The following is a 16,770-nucleotide window of genomic DNA, read 5'->3' as shown; positions in this document are numbered from 1 at the left end:
CCCGTTTCAGCAAGAATACCTCCACACCTCCATTCCACAAAAGGCCGTCTACGTAAACCACCTCCAATAAAGCGATCAACCATGAAGATTTTAATTAACTTCTATCTTTTCAATATCAGCTCCACATAGTGGACAGTCCTTAAAGCGTGATATGCATGTTGGGCCATAAACATGAGAACAAGGCCCACATTTGCGACTTTCAAAGAGAAGCACTTGGCATATGATACAGCTGAAGGGCCTTAGCTTAAACGTTTCTGAATCATATCCAAATGGGCACTTTGGAGGAACCATGGCAGAGTCGGTCCCTTGTTGACACATAGAACCAAGCGTAAAAGACAATTCTGCCCTTCCCTTGAACGACATTTCATACCCCATCACTGTGCAGATGTCTGCCATTCCTTGAAAATATTTTTTGCTGCCACGCTCCAGAAGATGTCTAATGCGCACCGTTTTGTACAGCCCCTCCAGCCATTTGTAAAAGCTTCGAGTGATGCTCCTAATGCTACGTAGCCACCTAGCTAGACACACGAAAGTTTCTAGGTTCTTCTTGAAGGGTTCTGAGTTTTCAGCAGAAATGTTGGATCTCCACCTCAGCTGCGGCCATTCCCCACCCTTGCTGGTTGGCCGGCTGCTGAACCCCATCCGAGTTCCTGGCCAGCTCACTTGGCCCCAACCGCTATGCTGTCCAACACGGTGCTCTCGCCCAACCGAAGGCCGTTGACGGCTGTCACTTCGCCGCCGTGATGGATTGCCTCGCTTCGGAGGACCACCCGTTCCTTCGCACTCACTAAAGCAGCATCGCCTCGCTTCGGTGGGGCGTACGCTTGACCGATTTTTGCTCCGACTGGAACCTCCACGTGTTCGGCCATCGCCGTCTCTCCTGGTGCTACACGAGGGAAGCTCCTCTGAACACATTTTCTTCACCAAATGGCCGGAAATGTGAAGCCAGCTCATCACCCCTTTATGCCCATTCTTTCTGTCAGCAGTGATGCACCCCGGTGGCTCTGCCTCTTGTCCGAGTTCTGTCTCGGTGGTGCCCCATTCGTACTCCACCAATGAGATACGGTCCAAGTGGCCTCCAAGCGCTATAAGAGGGAAGCACCGAGTTGGATCCATCGCTAGAACACCTGGCCCCCTTCTCGGCTTGGCTCTAGCCAAGATTTTGCCGCCATTGGTTGCCCGTGCGCCGCCAATATGCTGGACTAGAAGGATTGGCCGATCCAGAGTAAGAAGGGAAGATGATAGCCTGCCTTCGTCCACTTCTTGGCCATCCTCTACGTGCCTTGGTGGCTCAGTCTGTTGAATGAGCTCTACTCCGGCGTTTTTCCATCGCCATTTGTGCTTCCAGACCACCACATCCAACTCTTCCGACCGATCCGGAATTTGCTGCTCCTTGAGAGATTTGAAATTTTGTCGAGGAATTACGTCAGAAAGATGGTAGGCGATGACAACAGGATTTGTTGTTGTATCTGTTGAGTGTTTTGGACCTTCCACCGGTTCTATTGCTGGGTCTGGTGTGCGTTTTGTGCCATCTACTGGGACTGGTACTGGAATTGGAATTATTGTGAGGTTGGCTTCATCGTCGCCCTGATCCTCTTCTTCTTCATGGACTTCTGCTCGAGTCTCCTCCACCACTGAAACTGGAATTATTGTGCTGTGGCCGAGGACGATCATCGATGAGCGTCTGAACTTGCTGCGTTAAGTGCTCAATCACAGCACGGATACTCTACATCTCGGTTCGAGTCCCCACCATGTCAGCAAGGAGATGAGTCATCGATCCCTGCAATTCCTTCAAAGGCTGTGAATAGTTGGCCATGGCTATAATATTGCGGTCGCCACAGAACTATCGTGGTAGAATTTGGGGTTGTAAAAAAAAAAAAGTGAGGTAAAGAAAAGATCAGAGGAAGATGGCAGAATTGGAAGCGATGGTGTGAAGGATTGGAGGCTCTGATACTACTTGTAATAGGTGAGTTTCCTGTTACTGAATTTGGATTAAGGGAGAAGAAGAAAATGGAATTGAATAAGGAACACTTTACTGAAAAATTAAGAAAACATAGAAATTAGGCATTCGAGGTGCCTGGCCTCCATGAACATTCAAGGTGTTCTTCCTCCTTACAATCTAAGACTGATTGCCATCTCTCTCACCCTTCTCCCCATTTATACAAGATTCTCTCAATACCGTCCCTCCCACAATAGCCTCGCATCCTAACAGAATTTGGAAACCAAAACCAACTAATAGAATACTATTTACACCTCATATCCTCCACGTCATCACTACATGAGCTAGCGCTGGACTACTCGTGACACCAACACATTTTGAAATTGAGGGTTGCTCGAAGCAATGTAGTTGGGCTACCTCCGGCGATGCCTTAGACAGTGTGCCACCGGCAACGTAGTTGACTCTGTCGTCCTCCAAAACTCCCTTCCATTTATCACTCAACTTCATGACAGTTGCTTCAAAAGCCACAGGCAAGGCACTCGAACCAACCCCACTGGAGCTCGTGCCTGCACCCAAACAAGCCCCAACCCAAGACTTCGCCACCCACTTATAAGTGGGTTTAAAACTTGACCTAACTTGGTGCGGGGGTCGGGTGTGTTTTACCATTTAGCACACGTTCCTTCTGGGGCATAGATAAAAGGCTTTGGTTTACAACAGGAGGCTTAAAAGAGTGTTGGGCCCTCACTTGCATGTGGGGCCTCACCTCAAAACTAACAACTTCTTGCAAAATATCCACTAACCCAAACGACTCCAAGCCCACACATCTAATTTTGCAATGGCTCGATCTCCTTCCCCTTTCAAATAAACCAGCAACTTTCTCAAGTCATGGAGGGCCCCACTAACGTCCCTCACTACCATGTCCCATCCCTTGGCAGGAAAGCAGACATTCTATGCATGGATGCACACTCCTTGGTTGTTATCCAGTTGTACCTACGGTACAGGTTCTTTAGGCTTGGTGTGGCCCTCTCTAAGAGTCGTACTACCCACCATACGATGCCCCTGTCCAACCAACACCTCAGAAAAAGACCTATTACCAACAGCCACAAACGACGCTCACTCCACCTTCACCGCTGGCACCAATGGGCGCTCCTTCAAGAGGGAAGACGAAGCTAGTTGGCCGCCACCAAAGGAGGTCTGAAAGAAAACAACAAACCTTTTTAACTCACAAACAAAACCAAACCATGCCTTCCTCCGCCTCCTTCCGGAAAAACCACAACACCCCTTTCGGTCACCACCGTCGTATTCCGAGACGATTACAAAGCCGTCGTAGTTGTTCACGCAACTCTGGACAAAAAAAAGCTTCTGAACCATCTCTGTAGGACTTCAAAAGCTCCATTGATTCCTCTGCTTCGAGCAACCTCTCCATGGTGGCCAACAACCAATGTACAATCACTCTGCCAATGGAAATGGAGCACATAAAGCCCCTACTCCTTTCGAAGAAACGTAAAACTGAGATTCCCTCTTCTAATGCAAACTCAAAGGATTTAGCTTCCACAAAGAACCACCTAGATAAGCCCATCGTCATGCAACAAAAAAGGAAACAGAGCAAACACCGTTGTCGAAGTAACCCACAAAATAACGTAGAGCTTAATACGAACAGAAACCTAGCCACAACCTTGTCAAAAAAATCAAAAGCTTCACCCATAACATCCGTGCAAACAACCCAGAGTCCTGAGAATCTATAGACTTGATAAACCAAACACAAGTTCTAAGAAGAAGTGGGACGCGCAGTCGGAAACCAAAGAGTGAGAGAAAAAGACTCACAAAACACACCTCCTCGGGATTCATAAAACACATGCAACTCACTTATTATTCCTGATAAAGTTGATGTTACAAATAATAACTTATTTAGACCAAACAATTCTAGAATGGAAGCACTTGCATGATTTCCCTAACATTCAATGCACCTTCCCTACTCGACCCTTTCTGAACTCCTATGCTAAACTAATAGATTAAAAGAAATTTCTCAGCAATGAGATAGCCTCCTTGGTACTCTCCTCTAAGAACCCAAAAATAAAAATCATTTCCCATGGGGTGTGGTTGGGCACCCATTGTGGTAGGCAACCTATGGGGAATGAACTTTTATTATTATTTTTGGGTTCCCAAAAAAATAAAAAATAAAAGTTTTTTGGGGAAATCATTTTTAGAGCTAGGGTATTTTTGGAATTTTTATTCAGTTCCAGTGAGAAAATTTGGTCATTCATGTGTTTTCATCAAATGAAAGAATATGAATGGTCATTATGTTCCAACTTCTTGTATTCCTAGTAATACTCATTCTTATTCCTAACGAATCATCGTTCCAGATAACTTGAGAAATACGGAGCTGCATGTGCAATTCCGTATCCAAATTCCTATTTTAAAAATCCAACCATCCATAAACCTGTTTCACAACAAATTACAAACAAGATAGCTTGAGAAATCCTAATGAAGTGCTGAAAAGCTAAAGATCCCACACAAGTCAAACAGTCACACTTTCACAAACAAAAAGTGCCACATGGAAGACCCACGTACAATTGAACCTAATCAAAGTTTCAACAGCTTCAAAATGAGTATGCAATACCTTCATGGAAAGATTGTATAAATGGACGATTGTCAGTTTACCGGTGGCAAGCTAGAAATTGAGCACCACTAGAAAGACTCAAAAAAAATAGAAAAAAAAAAAGCATCTTAATGACTTTTCAAGCTCCCACATACTTGTACGCAGGAATCCAAACATCTGGATTGTTGGATGTGGTGAACAGAACAAACATCTGATACAGGGTGGTTCCATAAGAAGTAAATACTGTTTTCCCCTGTACAGTATCTTCAAACATGACATAGGCTACCCAACTGGAAAACAAAAGAAACAAAAACCCTAAAGCCTGCAATTGAAGGAAATCAGTCAGCAATAAGCGCGAAAGGTAAAAGCATAATGTAATATGTATTTTCACAACTAAACAATGGATTTAATGGAACAGATGCAATGAAGGTGTACCATCCCTAGAGTTACATGCCAAAAAAGACACATTTTTCTTATAGAAATTTTAAAAGAAAGAGAACCTTAAGTACGGAGACAGAGTAAGAAGAATCTCCAAAAGAATTACAAGCTAAGGCTTATGATTTCTAAAATTATACCGAAGGAATAGAAGTCTTGCCAATAGCAATTGACCACTCATACAGTCAGTCGCAAAAATAAAGATTTTGGTACAACTATAGACAACTAAATACCATTGAATGTATGATTATTTCTTTCTCTGCAAAGCATCATCCTGTTAATATTTAGAAACTAAAAAAGATCGCAAACTCAGCAACAGCATAGATAAAGGTAAAAATAATAAGATGGTATACATACCAAGACATTTAAGTATGTGCCAAGCATTCCAGCTAGGATGAAGACGGTCGCTCGTAATTCCCTAAGACCAAAGTAGAATGAGAAAACATCAAACTAGTTTAAAAAAAAAAAAAAAATTGTTTAACAGTAAAAGTACAGTGTAAGAATGCATGTGCATCGCGATGTATAGGTATCTACAGTGATTATGCGAGTTCTAGTCCCCAGAACTTTATCATCACAAATGGCTTACAGGTGATTGAATCAATCTTCAGGCCCTTGGCACATCAAGACTTAATTTATGGCCTCCGAACATGTATCAATACCCTACTTTTAGTTGGGCACTCCTTAGGGAAATGGGAAGATTCTGTTTTCCCCACACTGTTAATACTGTGTATATCCCAAACTGAATTAGGTTTTCCTAATAATAAGGTTCAGGTACGGGGCATGATGATGATGCAGGGAAAATGCAATTTGTTTGGAATCATCTCACATCAATAATGCTCACTTATAAGGATAAATAGTAACTGTATGATCCCAATTGAACTCTCTAAAATCATTATAACTCCGACAAATTGGAAGAAAAATTTTATTTGTTATCCCACGCAACCACTTGTACATGTGAACAGCAATGACTTAATGAATCAGAGCACTTCCTTAGACAAAATACAACGCTGATCCATTCATCTGAGGTTCACTTTAAATGCAGAGCATGAGCACAAAGTAAGTTCTTTGATTACCCTACCTCAGCACTCAAACTGTTCGAAGACATGTGAAGGGAAATCCTTTAACTAATTGCATACTCATAGAAATCTTAATGATGTGCTTTTATTTTCAAATGACACTCCTGCTAGTTTACCGGGTTACTAACAAACTAAGAAGAATATTACTTGTTAGAATATTAATATTAAATGATTAAATTCTTCATTTCCTATTAGCTTAAGCTTTTGGGACAACTGGTGATTTAACATGATATCAGAGCAAAGGTCCTGAGTTCAAACCTTGTCTCCGCTATTTACATCCCATTTCAAATAAACCACGTGTTAAGCCTCACTAATTAAAGAGTAGTTTGAGCCCACACGGGAGGAGAACAGCTAGAATATTAATTACATGATTAAATTTGTCATTTCTTATTTGTTTAAATTTTTGGGACAACTGGTGATTTAACATTACTAAAGATTGCTACGTCCTTCATGGTTAACGAAATTTGAGTCTTAGCATATTAACATATCGGTTAGGAAAAGTTCTACAAGGTTCCTACATGTTCTAGGGTTTTCTAGAGCCTATTAATAGTTCGGGTGTAATAGAATCAGCCTTAGTGATAAATAAAAGATGAAGAGTTTTGAAAAAGATTCTCTTGTCCTTCTCTAACTCCCCTCCTCTTCCCAGTCTTCTCTTATATATATATCTCCTCTCATTTTCATTATGTTCACTCTTTCTTTTCTCGCCATGGGAAAAAAAAAAAAAAAAAAAAAAAAAAAGATATTTTGTAGATCTATTGTTTTTAACTACAATTATTACGTTTCAAAGCATAAGTTCATAAGACAAACATCTGCCCAATCAGTGTGCATGCCTATGATTCCTTGTGATAGAACAAATATATTAGGCTGTAAAACCTTGCTCTATAGCTGAGCATTCATTGAATATTTATAGGAGAATTACAAGAGTGCATAATAGACTAGGACTCCTATACACGCTGATCATAATAGATTAAGACTCCTATACATACTGAAAGTAGGAATCTTTAACTCCCATCTATTTAGCATACAATTAGACTTAGGACTCTAGCTTAGAACCAGGAGTCTGGATGAGACTGGATGAGATAGACTTCTTATCAACCACTTTCGGATAGAGTTGTGTCGCACAAGACTCATACTTGGAATGAGAGTCTTGTGTTGTAGTTGCATTAATATCCTCCCTCAAGATCAACGGAGGAGATCGCACGTTGAGCTTGTAACAAAAGTTTTGAAACTTGGCGGAAACAAGGGGCTTAGTAAGAACATCAGCAATCTGATCCGAACTTGGAACAAACCGAACCACCAAGGATTTATCAGCAACTCGGTCACGGACAAAGTGAAAATCGATCTCCACATGTTTCATACGTGCATGAAAGACCGGATTGACCGACATGTAGGTGGCTCCAATATTATCACACCAAAGTATTGGTGGAGTAGACTGTCCAATCCCGAGTTCTTGAAGAAGTGCACGTATCCGAAGAAGTTCTGCTGTGGTATTTGCAACTGCTTTGTATTCGACCTCAGTGGAGGATCTTGAAACTGTCGGTTGTTTTCGTGAACTCTAGGAGATTAAATTAGAGCCAAGGTAGACACAATAGGCACCTGTAGAGCAGCGATCATCTGAACATCCGGCCCAATCAGCATCTTAGTATGCTTGTAAGGTATTGTGAGAGTTGCGATGAAGAAGAAGGCCATGAGAAATTGTATGCTTCAAGTACCGAAGGATTCATTTGACAACTTGCCAATGTGGCTGGAGCGGACGATGCATGAATTGACATACACGATTTACTGCATAGCTTAGGTCAGGCCGAGTGAGAGAGAGATACTGTAATGAGCCAACCGTACTTCGATAGAGAGATGGGTCGTCCATTGGATCACCTGTGAATGCCGAGAGAGTTGAGGAGGAAGCCATTGGAGAGGTGATCGGTTTTGCTTCATGCATATTAGTTTTCTTCAAAAGGCCCATGATATACCGTTTCTGAGAGAGCAGCAGACCCGAATCCATCTTTAGGACTTCAACACCAAGAAAATAATGGAGATCACCTAGGTCTTTGACAGCAAAATCTGCACTTAGAAGTTGTAAAAGTTCGGTAATAGCAACCGGATCTGAGGCTGTGATGATGATATCATCAACATAAATAAGAAGATACATGGTGATTGTCTCAGTGCGATAGAGAAAAAGAGAAGTATCCGCTTTTGATCCCACAAAGCCAAGTTGAATTAGCTTGTCACTGAGTCTTGAAAACCAGGCTCGTGGGGCCTATTTGAGGCCGTAGATGGCCTTTTTGAGTTTGCACACATGGTTAGGAAAACTAGGATGAACAAAACCTGGTGGTTGCACCATAAAAACATCTTCAGAAAGAAACCCATGGAGAAACACGTTCTGGATATCAATTTGCTTCATGGGCCAGCCGGCTGAGTAGGCTAGAGAGAGGACTGTCCGAACTGTTGTAGGCTTCACAACTGGGCTGTAAGTCTCTCCATAATCCACCCCAGCCTGTTGATGAAACCTTTTTGCTACAAGGCGAGCTTTGTGTCGTTCTATGGAACCATCAGCCTTTCTTTTAAGTTTAAAAACCCACTTGCATCCTACAATATTATGAGAAGGATGAGGAGGAACAAGTGACCAAGTCTGATTTTGAAGAAGTGCATTGAACTCGGTTTGCATAGCATTTCTCCATTCTGAAATAGGGGCAGCATTGGAGTAGCATGTGGGTTCACAACTGGCCGGAGAAACTACTGTCACTAAAGCTTAAGGAGCTGGATATCTAACTCGACCATCTGTTAGTTGCCGTGGCTGTACAATGTTGTTCATGGACCGAGTTCTCATAGAGTGTACTCGAGCTAGAGGCTGATCTGCAAAGGAAGTGGAACAAGGCATACTGGAAATTGCTGGAGAATGAGTGGAAGAATCAGGGGTGGACAGGGAATGAGAAGGAGAAGAAGATAAAATTGAAGGAGAGGCTGGAGGACATATAGTGGTAGAAGGAGGAGGAAACAATGAGGGAGGAAGCACAATAGGAAGAGGAACACTGGGAGACTCGGAAATAGGAGAGACCTTGGAAAAGGGAAACCGGTCTTCATGAAAGATGACATCTCTAGAGATGTACATCCGGTCAGATTCTAGATGGAGACATTTATAACCCTTGTGATTTTGGCTATACCCGAGAAAGACACATTCTTTTGAGCGAGGAGAAAATTTGTGAGAGTTATAGGGACGAAGATTTGGATAGCATGCACATCCGAAGATTTTTAGGAAATTGTAGTCGGGTGGTGTATGGAAAAGTTTTTCAAAGGGAGATTGATGATGTAACAAGGGAGTTGGCATGCGATTAATGAGGTAGCAGGATGTAAGACAAGCTTCATCCCAATATTTTTGGGCAAGATGGCTGTCAGTGAGCAATGCCAAAGTGGTGTCGATGAGATGTCTGTGTTTACGTTCGACACATCCTTGTTGTTGATGTGTATGAGGACAAGAGAGACGATGAGTAATACCCACAGATTGAAAGTATTGATGAAGATTACGATACTCACAACCCCAGTCAGATTGAACACTTATAATTTTATGATTAAGTAAACGTTCAACCATGATTTGAAATTGAAGAAAAGTGGGCATGACATCAGATTTTGCTTGAATAGGGAAAACCCATGTATAACGAGTGAAAACATCAATGAACGAAACATAATAACGATTTCCATTAATTGAAATAGTAGGAGATGGTCCCCATACATCAGAATGAATTAACTGTAAAGGTTTACAGACTTTAGAGATAGTTGGATAAAAAGGCAATTGATGACCCTTTGCTTGAGCACATGCAGAGCAAAAAAGTTGGGCCTTATTGGAAATAACTGGAAGTTTAAACTGAGACAAGACACGCTGAACGGTGCGAAAAGCTGGATGACCTAAGCGCTTATGCCAGGAGGCCGGAGTGGTGCGTTCACCAACAAGAGCTTGATTTATTGACGACGACGACGACGAACTGGATGGAGAAGGAAGCAATTGATAGAGGCCATCTTTAAGTTGCCCGTGATGAAGAAGCATCCCGGTTTGTTTGTCCTTGATCAAAAAATTAGAAGAATGAAATTCAAAGAAAACTGAATTGTTAAGGGCAAACTTTCTAACGGACAAAAGGTTTTTACAAATAGAGGGGACGTGCAAAAGTTGATTTAAGATGGACTTATGACGAGACAAAGGAAGAAGTGCAGTACCAGTATGAGAAATATTCAAACCTGTTCCATCACCTATGCGGATTTGGTCTTGGCCGTGGTACGCCTCTTGAGCCAAATTGAGATTCTGAAGGTGTCCGGTGAGATGGTGAGTTGCACAAATATGCCGTGTGACCGGGCTTGGCACAAATCTGGCAGTAAGGCCGAGAAGAAGCTGCATCCGGGGAGAAGTAGGAACCGCGACCTCTGTTGCTGTTGAAAGACCCGCGGCCCCGGTTGTTATGACGACCGCCACGACCACGGAAGCCTCGCCCACGAAAGGTGGAATCGCGGGTGGTGATGTGTGCAGCAGGTTGGGGAACATCAATGATAGGGATTTGTTGTTCGAGGCGCATCTCGTGAGCAAGGAGGTGGCCATAAAGTTCATCAAAGGACAGTGGGTCGACTCGGGTTGTGACCGACGTCACAAAAGGATCATATTCGGAGCCGAGTCCTTTAAGGAGAAAAGATACGCTCTCAAAATCATTGAGAGGCTGTCCGGCGGCCGCAAGCGTATCACTAAGTGTCTTGATGGTCTGAAAGTACTCGGTGATCGAGCTACTGCCTTTCTTGACCGTTGCGAGCTGGAAATAAATTTGCATGACCCGAGCACGGGCCTGAGAAGCGAACATGGTGAGCAGCGTGTTCCAGAGAGAAGAAGCCGAGGGAGAGCCGACTGCATGGACAACATAGGGCTCGGACAGTGTAGAAATTAAAATACTAAGGATCATCTGATCCCGTTAATTCCAAGCGAGGAAATCTGGGTTGACGACGGTGGCTGGTGCTCCGGCAATAGTGCTGGGATTGGGAATCGTCTAGGCAGGCGGTTGAGAAGAACCATCGAGAAAGCCATAAGCGTCTTGGCCTTTGATATACGCAAGAATCTAAGTTCGCCAGGCCATGAAGTTGCCTTTGGTAAGTTTAATACTGAGATTATGGTTCATATTTGGGACTGAAAAGATAACAGAGGGCTGAACGGGTGGTGGGGGATGCTGTGAAGCATGAGAAGCTGCCGATGTGGCAAAGGATTCGGAGTCGGAAGCCATGGATCACGACGTTAGTCGATGATTTGGCTCTGATACCATGATAGAACAAATATATTAGGTTGTAAAACCTTGCTCTATAGCTGAGCATTCATTGAATATTTATAGGAGAATTACAAGAGTGCATAATAGACTAGGACTCCTATACACGCTGATCATAATAGATTAAGACTCCTATACATACTGAAAGTAGGACTCTTTAACTCCCATCTATTTAGCATACAATTAGACTTAGGACTCTAGCTTAGAACCAGGAGTCTGGATGAGATCGGATGAGATAGACTTCTTATCAACCACTTTCGGATAGAGTTGTGCTGCACAAGACTCATACTTGGAATGAGATTCTTGTGTTGTAGTTGCATTAATACCTTGAGTCTAAATTCTAGACACACACATGGGTAGTTCAAATGAAAACAAAAACTGAATTTGATCACCCATTACCTAAAGTTCAGCATGAAAAGCACAACTCTGATATATGGTGCAATTCTGAGAGGAAGATAATCAAAGGCCACTGGTGACAAATAGAGAGCATAAACCAGTATATCAGCTACCAAAATTAACAGGCAAGTCACCTGAAAAGCCAAAAAAAGAACTGTTACAATCAGACTGGCGGAAGAAAGTATCATGACATTACATTTTCAGAAGATAAATCAGATATTGTCAGCCGGCTTTTTTCATTCATTTGTATCCCAGAATTTTTTCTCTTCTCCAGCTTACATACAAAAGACTGAGCATATGAATTGCACATTAAACTGAAAGATCATATAATCTGTAAGATACACTGTTGTTTATTTTGCTCATCTTTATTAATGCTGTTGATGTTTTTATTCTTGATGCTGCTGTAGCTTCTAAAATTCAGACATCAGTGGCAACACACTCTAGGAGGCTCCATTTACTTTCTATGAAGGATATTTCATTACTCACAACCGCGTTCCCTTTTCAACAAATTATTCATCTCTATCTCTGCACAGCTTAGAATCCTAGGCAATTTTCTAAGCCATAAAAAATTCAACTGCATACGGATTTTTCATATACTGAAGGCACATTCAGGCTGTCTTACATGATCAATACTTTTACCTTGATTTAACCAACTCCTAAAAGGAACGTTTTCTATAAATCCACTTGCTAAACTTTTTTTTCAGATTGCATTTAATATGAGTTCAACATCAACCATCAAGTAAAGAAAATGAGTTTTTTTTTCTTCTGTAAGTAAAGATCTTATTAAAAGAGGCCATACCAAGTATACAAGAGAAACCCAAAAAAAGTTTGACAACAGTGCGTTAAGGTGCAAAATGGTCACTCAAGAAGCACCATGTACATTTAAAAAATGCAACCAAAATAAGAATGAATATGAAGATGAATAAGTGGAAATACAAGTAAGGATGAGGTTAAGTCAGTCAAGATAATATGGACATAGTCAGTGACCCAAAATGGCACCAAGAGCTAGGAGCATTGACAACCAAAGAGAAAAGTGGCTAAAGCAACATGAAAAGACAAGTGGTTGATAATCTAAGAACACGGCATGAATAAGTAAAAAGGTCAACCCCATGAAAAGATTTACTTTCTTTGGTGAACTTCTCAGCCATATGAGTCGATCATTTAAATCCCTCGCAGAAGCCATAGACAAAACTATCTAACAAACAAAAAGCTTCTTGGTAGTACAAAAATAAAAAACAGATAACTTGAGTTGTCAGCTTTTTACTTTTTGGAACTTCAAAAAATTCTACACGATAAAGAATGTGAAGGGAAGTACCTTTAACCAATTAAGAGGATTTCTGCAATAGAGATGGTACCCTTCGTATGAAATTGGAAAGAAAGTATGTATCACAAGCAAGATGAGAGTTATGCCCTGCAGAAGAAAGCAGAAAGTTATGCAACTTGCAAAAGACTGGCTATCTAATACATCATACCAAGGAAACATGTGGAAAACCACATTATATAAGCCAACCCCTTGTAGTAAGGGTCTTGGTCTTTGTGACAGTCTCATGAGGTCTAAGGTTCGAATCCCCTTGGGTGCAAACAATTCTTTGGGGCCAGCCCGCCAGCAAAGCCAAAGTATTAGCCGATCCAAGTGGAGGGGGTGCTTTACATGGGTCCGAAGTTTACCTAACAGGGGTGGGTACATAAAATGGCCCTGCCTTGAAGGGGTTCTTGTCATCCAAAAAAATATTCCAACAATGATGATAATGTATGTCTGAACCACATATTTTGGAGGACAACAAACTCCAATCATGTCAAATTTATAACTTAACCACTTGGCATATGAAGATAGCAAGTTGAGAGAACAGATGCTAAACAGAAGTGGCTTTGTGAAAGTGACTTTGTCCTAGTCTCCTAAAAACAGTTTGTTCATTTTATTTGCACTTCCAGCCTTCCATAATACCTTAAATCTTGTGTGTGCATGTGCACTAAAACTCGCAGTGAATATATTCACAGCATTTCTGGACACAAGGACAGAAAGCATATATATATATATATACACACACACCATTCATGTTTAACTAGCTCCAGTAGAATGTAGAGGTATAAAATTTATTGATACACTAACAACAAATGTCATAAATATTCTACAAGCCATATATAATTTTTCTGACATATATACTACTCTTACCTCGTAGATGAGAGACTCTAAACCAGTTAAGTAGGGCAACTCCCCAAGAAAAAAGTACTCCCTATCGTCACAAGAATATGTAGAATAGTTTGTACACCACAAAGGTTTCTGCACAAAGTTAAGCAAGTTAAGAATAAACACATACCCACCCAACCCCCCCCCCCCCCCCCCCCCCCCCCCCCCCCAAAAAAAAAAAAAACAATAAACAACAAACAAATACCTTGACAGCACTACCCAATATTCTTTTTCTTTTTGCCTAAAGGCCTTATACCAATGCACAGAATGGAAATGAAAACAATAGCAACCAAAATTAAAGGGAAAAAAAAAAGTACAAACCTCTAAGAAATTTAGGACTATCAATGCAAAGTAAGTGAGGGACCAGATGAAATCAAATCGAATAAATATGAAGTATAACTTTGCAGCATTCTGGAAGTTTGATTGATCAAGAATTTCCTCCGGTAGACCAGTACCATCTTCAGCCTGCAGAATGCATTTTCAAAGCATAACAAGTAATTATTTGTTTGGAAAAAAAAAAAAAAAAGGAGAATAAGAACATTAATGAAGAAATGAGAAATAAATCTCAGACATTTTATATAGAAGTTCATAGAGGGAGACTAGACATGATTATAGTTTCTATTTATTTCATTTTTAGTTACAATTCACAAGTCTCCCAAATAAAATAAAATAAAATACAACGGTTAAAAAAAGGGAAAATGTCAGAAGGATGAAAAGAAAGACAAACAGATATAAATTAACAACTTTTTTCGTGTTAGTTAGATATAAGCAAACTTATTAAAAAGAAACTTCAAAAATCAAGCAAATTTCCACTCACAAAATGAGAAGAAAATATTTTTACAATGAGAAAATAAAACATAGCAATCGAACTGAAAATGTCAAACAGAATACATACACCACCCCTTCTATCAAAATATATTAGAAATATAATTTGAATTCCCATATGAATCTCTCTCATTTCTTTGTAACTGCATATAACTTGTCTTCATGGAAACCTAGATCGAAATTCCAAAGACAAACCCAGTTGGAACGGATACTAAAAAATTCAGTATTAACAAGAATTTCATTAAATATGGCATAATAAAAACAAAAAAAAAAAAAAAAATGAGAGGATTGATACATTCTATTGAAAATTTAAGCCCAACACAAGTCAATTAAAAACAGAAATACATATACCACCTCCTCGATCAGTTGCTTACAATATTAATCTTGAATATACTAAGATCATTTATTACATTGCCAAGTCAATATGATCAAATAATAATCCATTATAAAACAATACTGTCATTAAACAGTAACCCAGTATAAAATTCATTCAGAAACTAACAAATCACAACTATATTTCATTGTAATACACATACAAAATAGCAAAAGCAGCGCAAAAAATTTAATCATTAGGTAACCCAACTGGCCATTCTAGTACTATCAAACAGAAACCCATTATAAAACTCACTTCAAATCAATAAATCAGAGCTAAACCCATAATATTCCACATCTAAAACAACAAAAAAGCAGTCTAATCAACCATCACTAAGATCATTCATTAAATTGAATATATTCTAACACAAACTTGAATCAAAATTCACTTCAGAATCATCAATATACATCTAAATTATCCATAATTCCGCATCCAAGACAAACAAAATAAATCTAGATGAACTGTTAAGAAAGATCTTTCATTCCACTGCAAACACTATGAGACGCAAACCAATTAGAAAATTCAATTCAATATCATCAGATCACATTTCAATTCTCCATAATTTCACATCCAAAACAAACTAAATAAGTATGACCAACCATCACTAAGATCATCCATTACAGTACATCCATAATTCCAATCCAAAACAAACAAAATAAGCCAAACAGCTATCACAAAAATCATTCATTACATTGCATATTCTCCACCCCCCCCCCCCCCCCCCCCCCCCCATAAAAATAAAATAAAAAAACCCAAAAAAAGTTCAAACAAATATCACTAAGAATCTAAGATCATTCATTACCCTGTATATAATATTAAACACAAACCCATTACTGAATTCACCCCAAAACCATCAAGCCACAGCTAAATCCACCATAACTGTCATCGAAAAGCACATAATTCAAATTTGAAGTGAACAGACATTCCTACGAATTATGTATTAGATCACAACATTGCAGGTGAAATGCAGAAAAGAACTAACCAGATCAACCAGAGCCGCAGCCTTTTGATAAGCCGAACCATAAGCAATAGCATCAGCGTGTTTGTAGTGCTCTCTCCGGCGACCTTTAATTCCACTGCTTTCACCGCCCAGCAGAGGCTTCTCCATCTCAGAGAGAACAAAGAAACAGAAACCAAATCACACTTTCTTTCAGCAAAAACGTCGAAAAGAGACAGAGAGAGAGAGAGGGAGCTAAAAACGTCGTATAAAAAGAGACAAGATTGAGCGGGAGAGAGGAAAATGGTGATCTGAGTCCCGAGACGTAAAGCGTGACTGTAATGAAATGATAGTCTCGACGTCTCGTCATTAAGGGAGGTGTGAACGTTTTGAACCTTTCGCTTTAGGTTCCCATGAGCTACCCCTCACGGCTACTTCCATGCACTCTCCTCTAAAATTACTCATCTTGAAAAATGCAAGGTAATACTAATAACGAGACGCACGTTCATCAAGTTTTGACCATTTCATACGTATAAATCTATAATTGATTTTTTTAAAAAAAAAAAAATTTGTACAAAAAATATATGAAAAAGTATATATATTTTTTTTAAACTACCGTTCAATTGTCAATGTCCCTCACAAACTATCAATTGTGTCAATGTCCCCCCTCAAACTAGAAACTACAAAAAAAAAATGTCAATAACAATATCATTCATA

General features: G+C 40.2%; 1 protein-coding gene across 2 annotated transcripts in view; it reads right to left on the bottom strand.

Annotated features, from left to right (window-relative positions):
* Nucleotides 1–16,419, bottom strand: part of LOC133861156 (two pore calcium channel protein 1-like) — a 59,300-nt gene extending 42,881 nt beyond the window's left edge. Inside the window, exons 1-7 of one of the 2 annotated variants that reach the window (XM_062296876.1) lie at nt 16,099–16,419; nt 14,240–14,383; nt 13,904–14,011; nt 13,046–13,141; nt 11,734–11,864; nt 5,331–5,391; nt 4,694–4,860 (exon numbers count right to left, since the gene is read on the bottom strand). In XM_062296876.1, the coding sequence (XP_062152860.1) occupies nt 4,694–4,860; nt 5,331–5,391; nt 11,734–11,864; nt 13,046–13,141; nt 13,904–14,011; nt 14,240–14,383; nt 16,099–16,224 (833 nt within the window). In that variant the 5' untranslated portion in view covers nt 16,225–16,419. The remainder of the gene's footprint in view (nt 1–4,693; nt 4,861–5,330; nt 5,392–11,733; nt 11,865–13,045; nt 13,142–13,903; nt 14,012–14,239; nt 14,384–16,098) is intronic. The other variant, XM_062296875.1, reaches the window with a different exon arrangement.
* Nucleotides 16,420–16,770: the final 351 nt, after the last annotated feature.

The sequence above is a fragment of the Alnus glutinosa genome, chromosome 2 (genome assembly GCF_958979055.1).
Source record: "Alnus glutinosa chromosome 2, dhAlnGlut1.1, whole genome shotgun sequence".
Taxonomy (NCBI): Eukaryota; Viridiplantae; Streptophyta; class Magnoliopsida; order Fagales; family Betulaceae; genus Alnus; species Alnus glutinosa.
The sequence above is the reverse complement of the archived record's forward strand: the minus strand, read 5'-3'. Positions and strand labels throughout refer to the sequence as shown.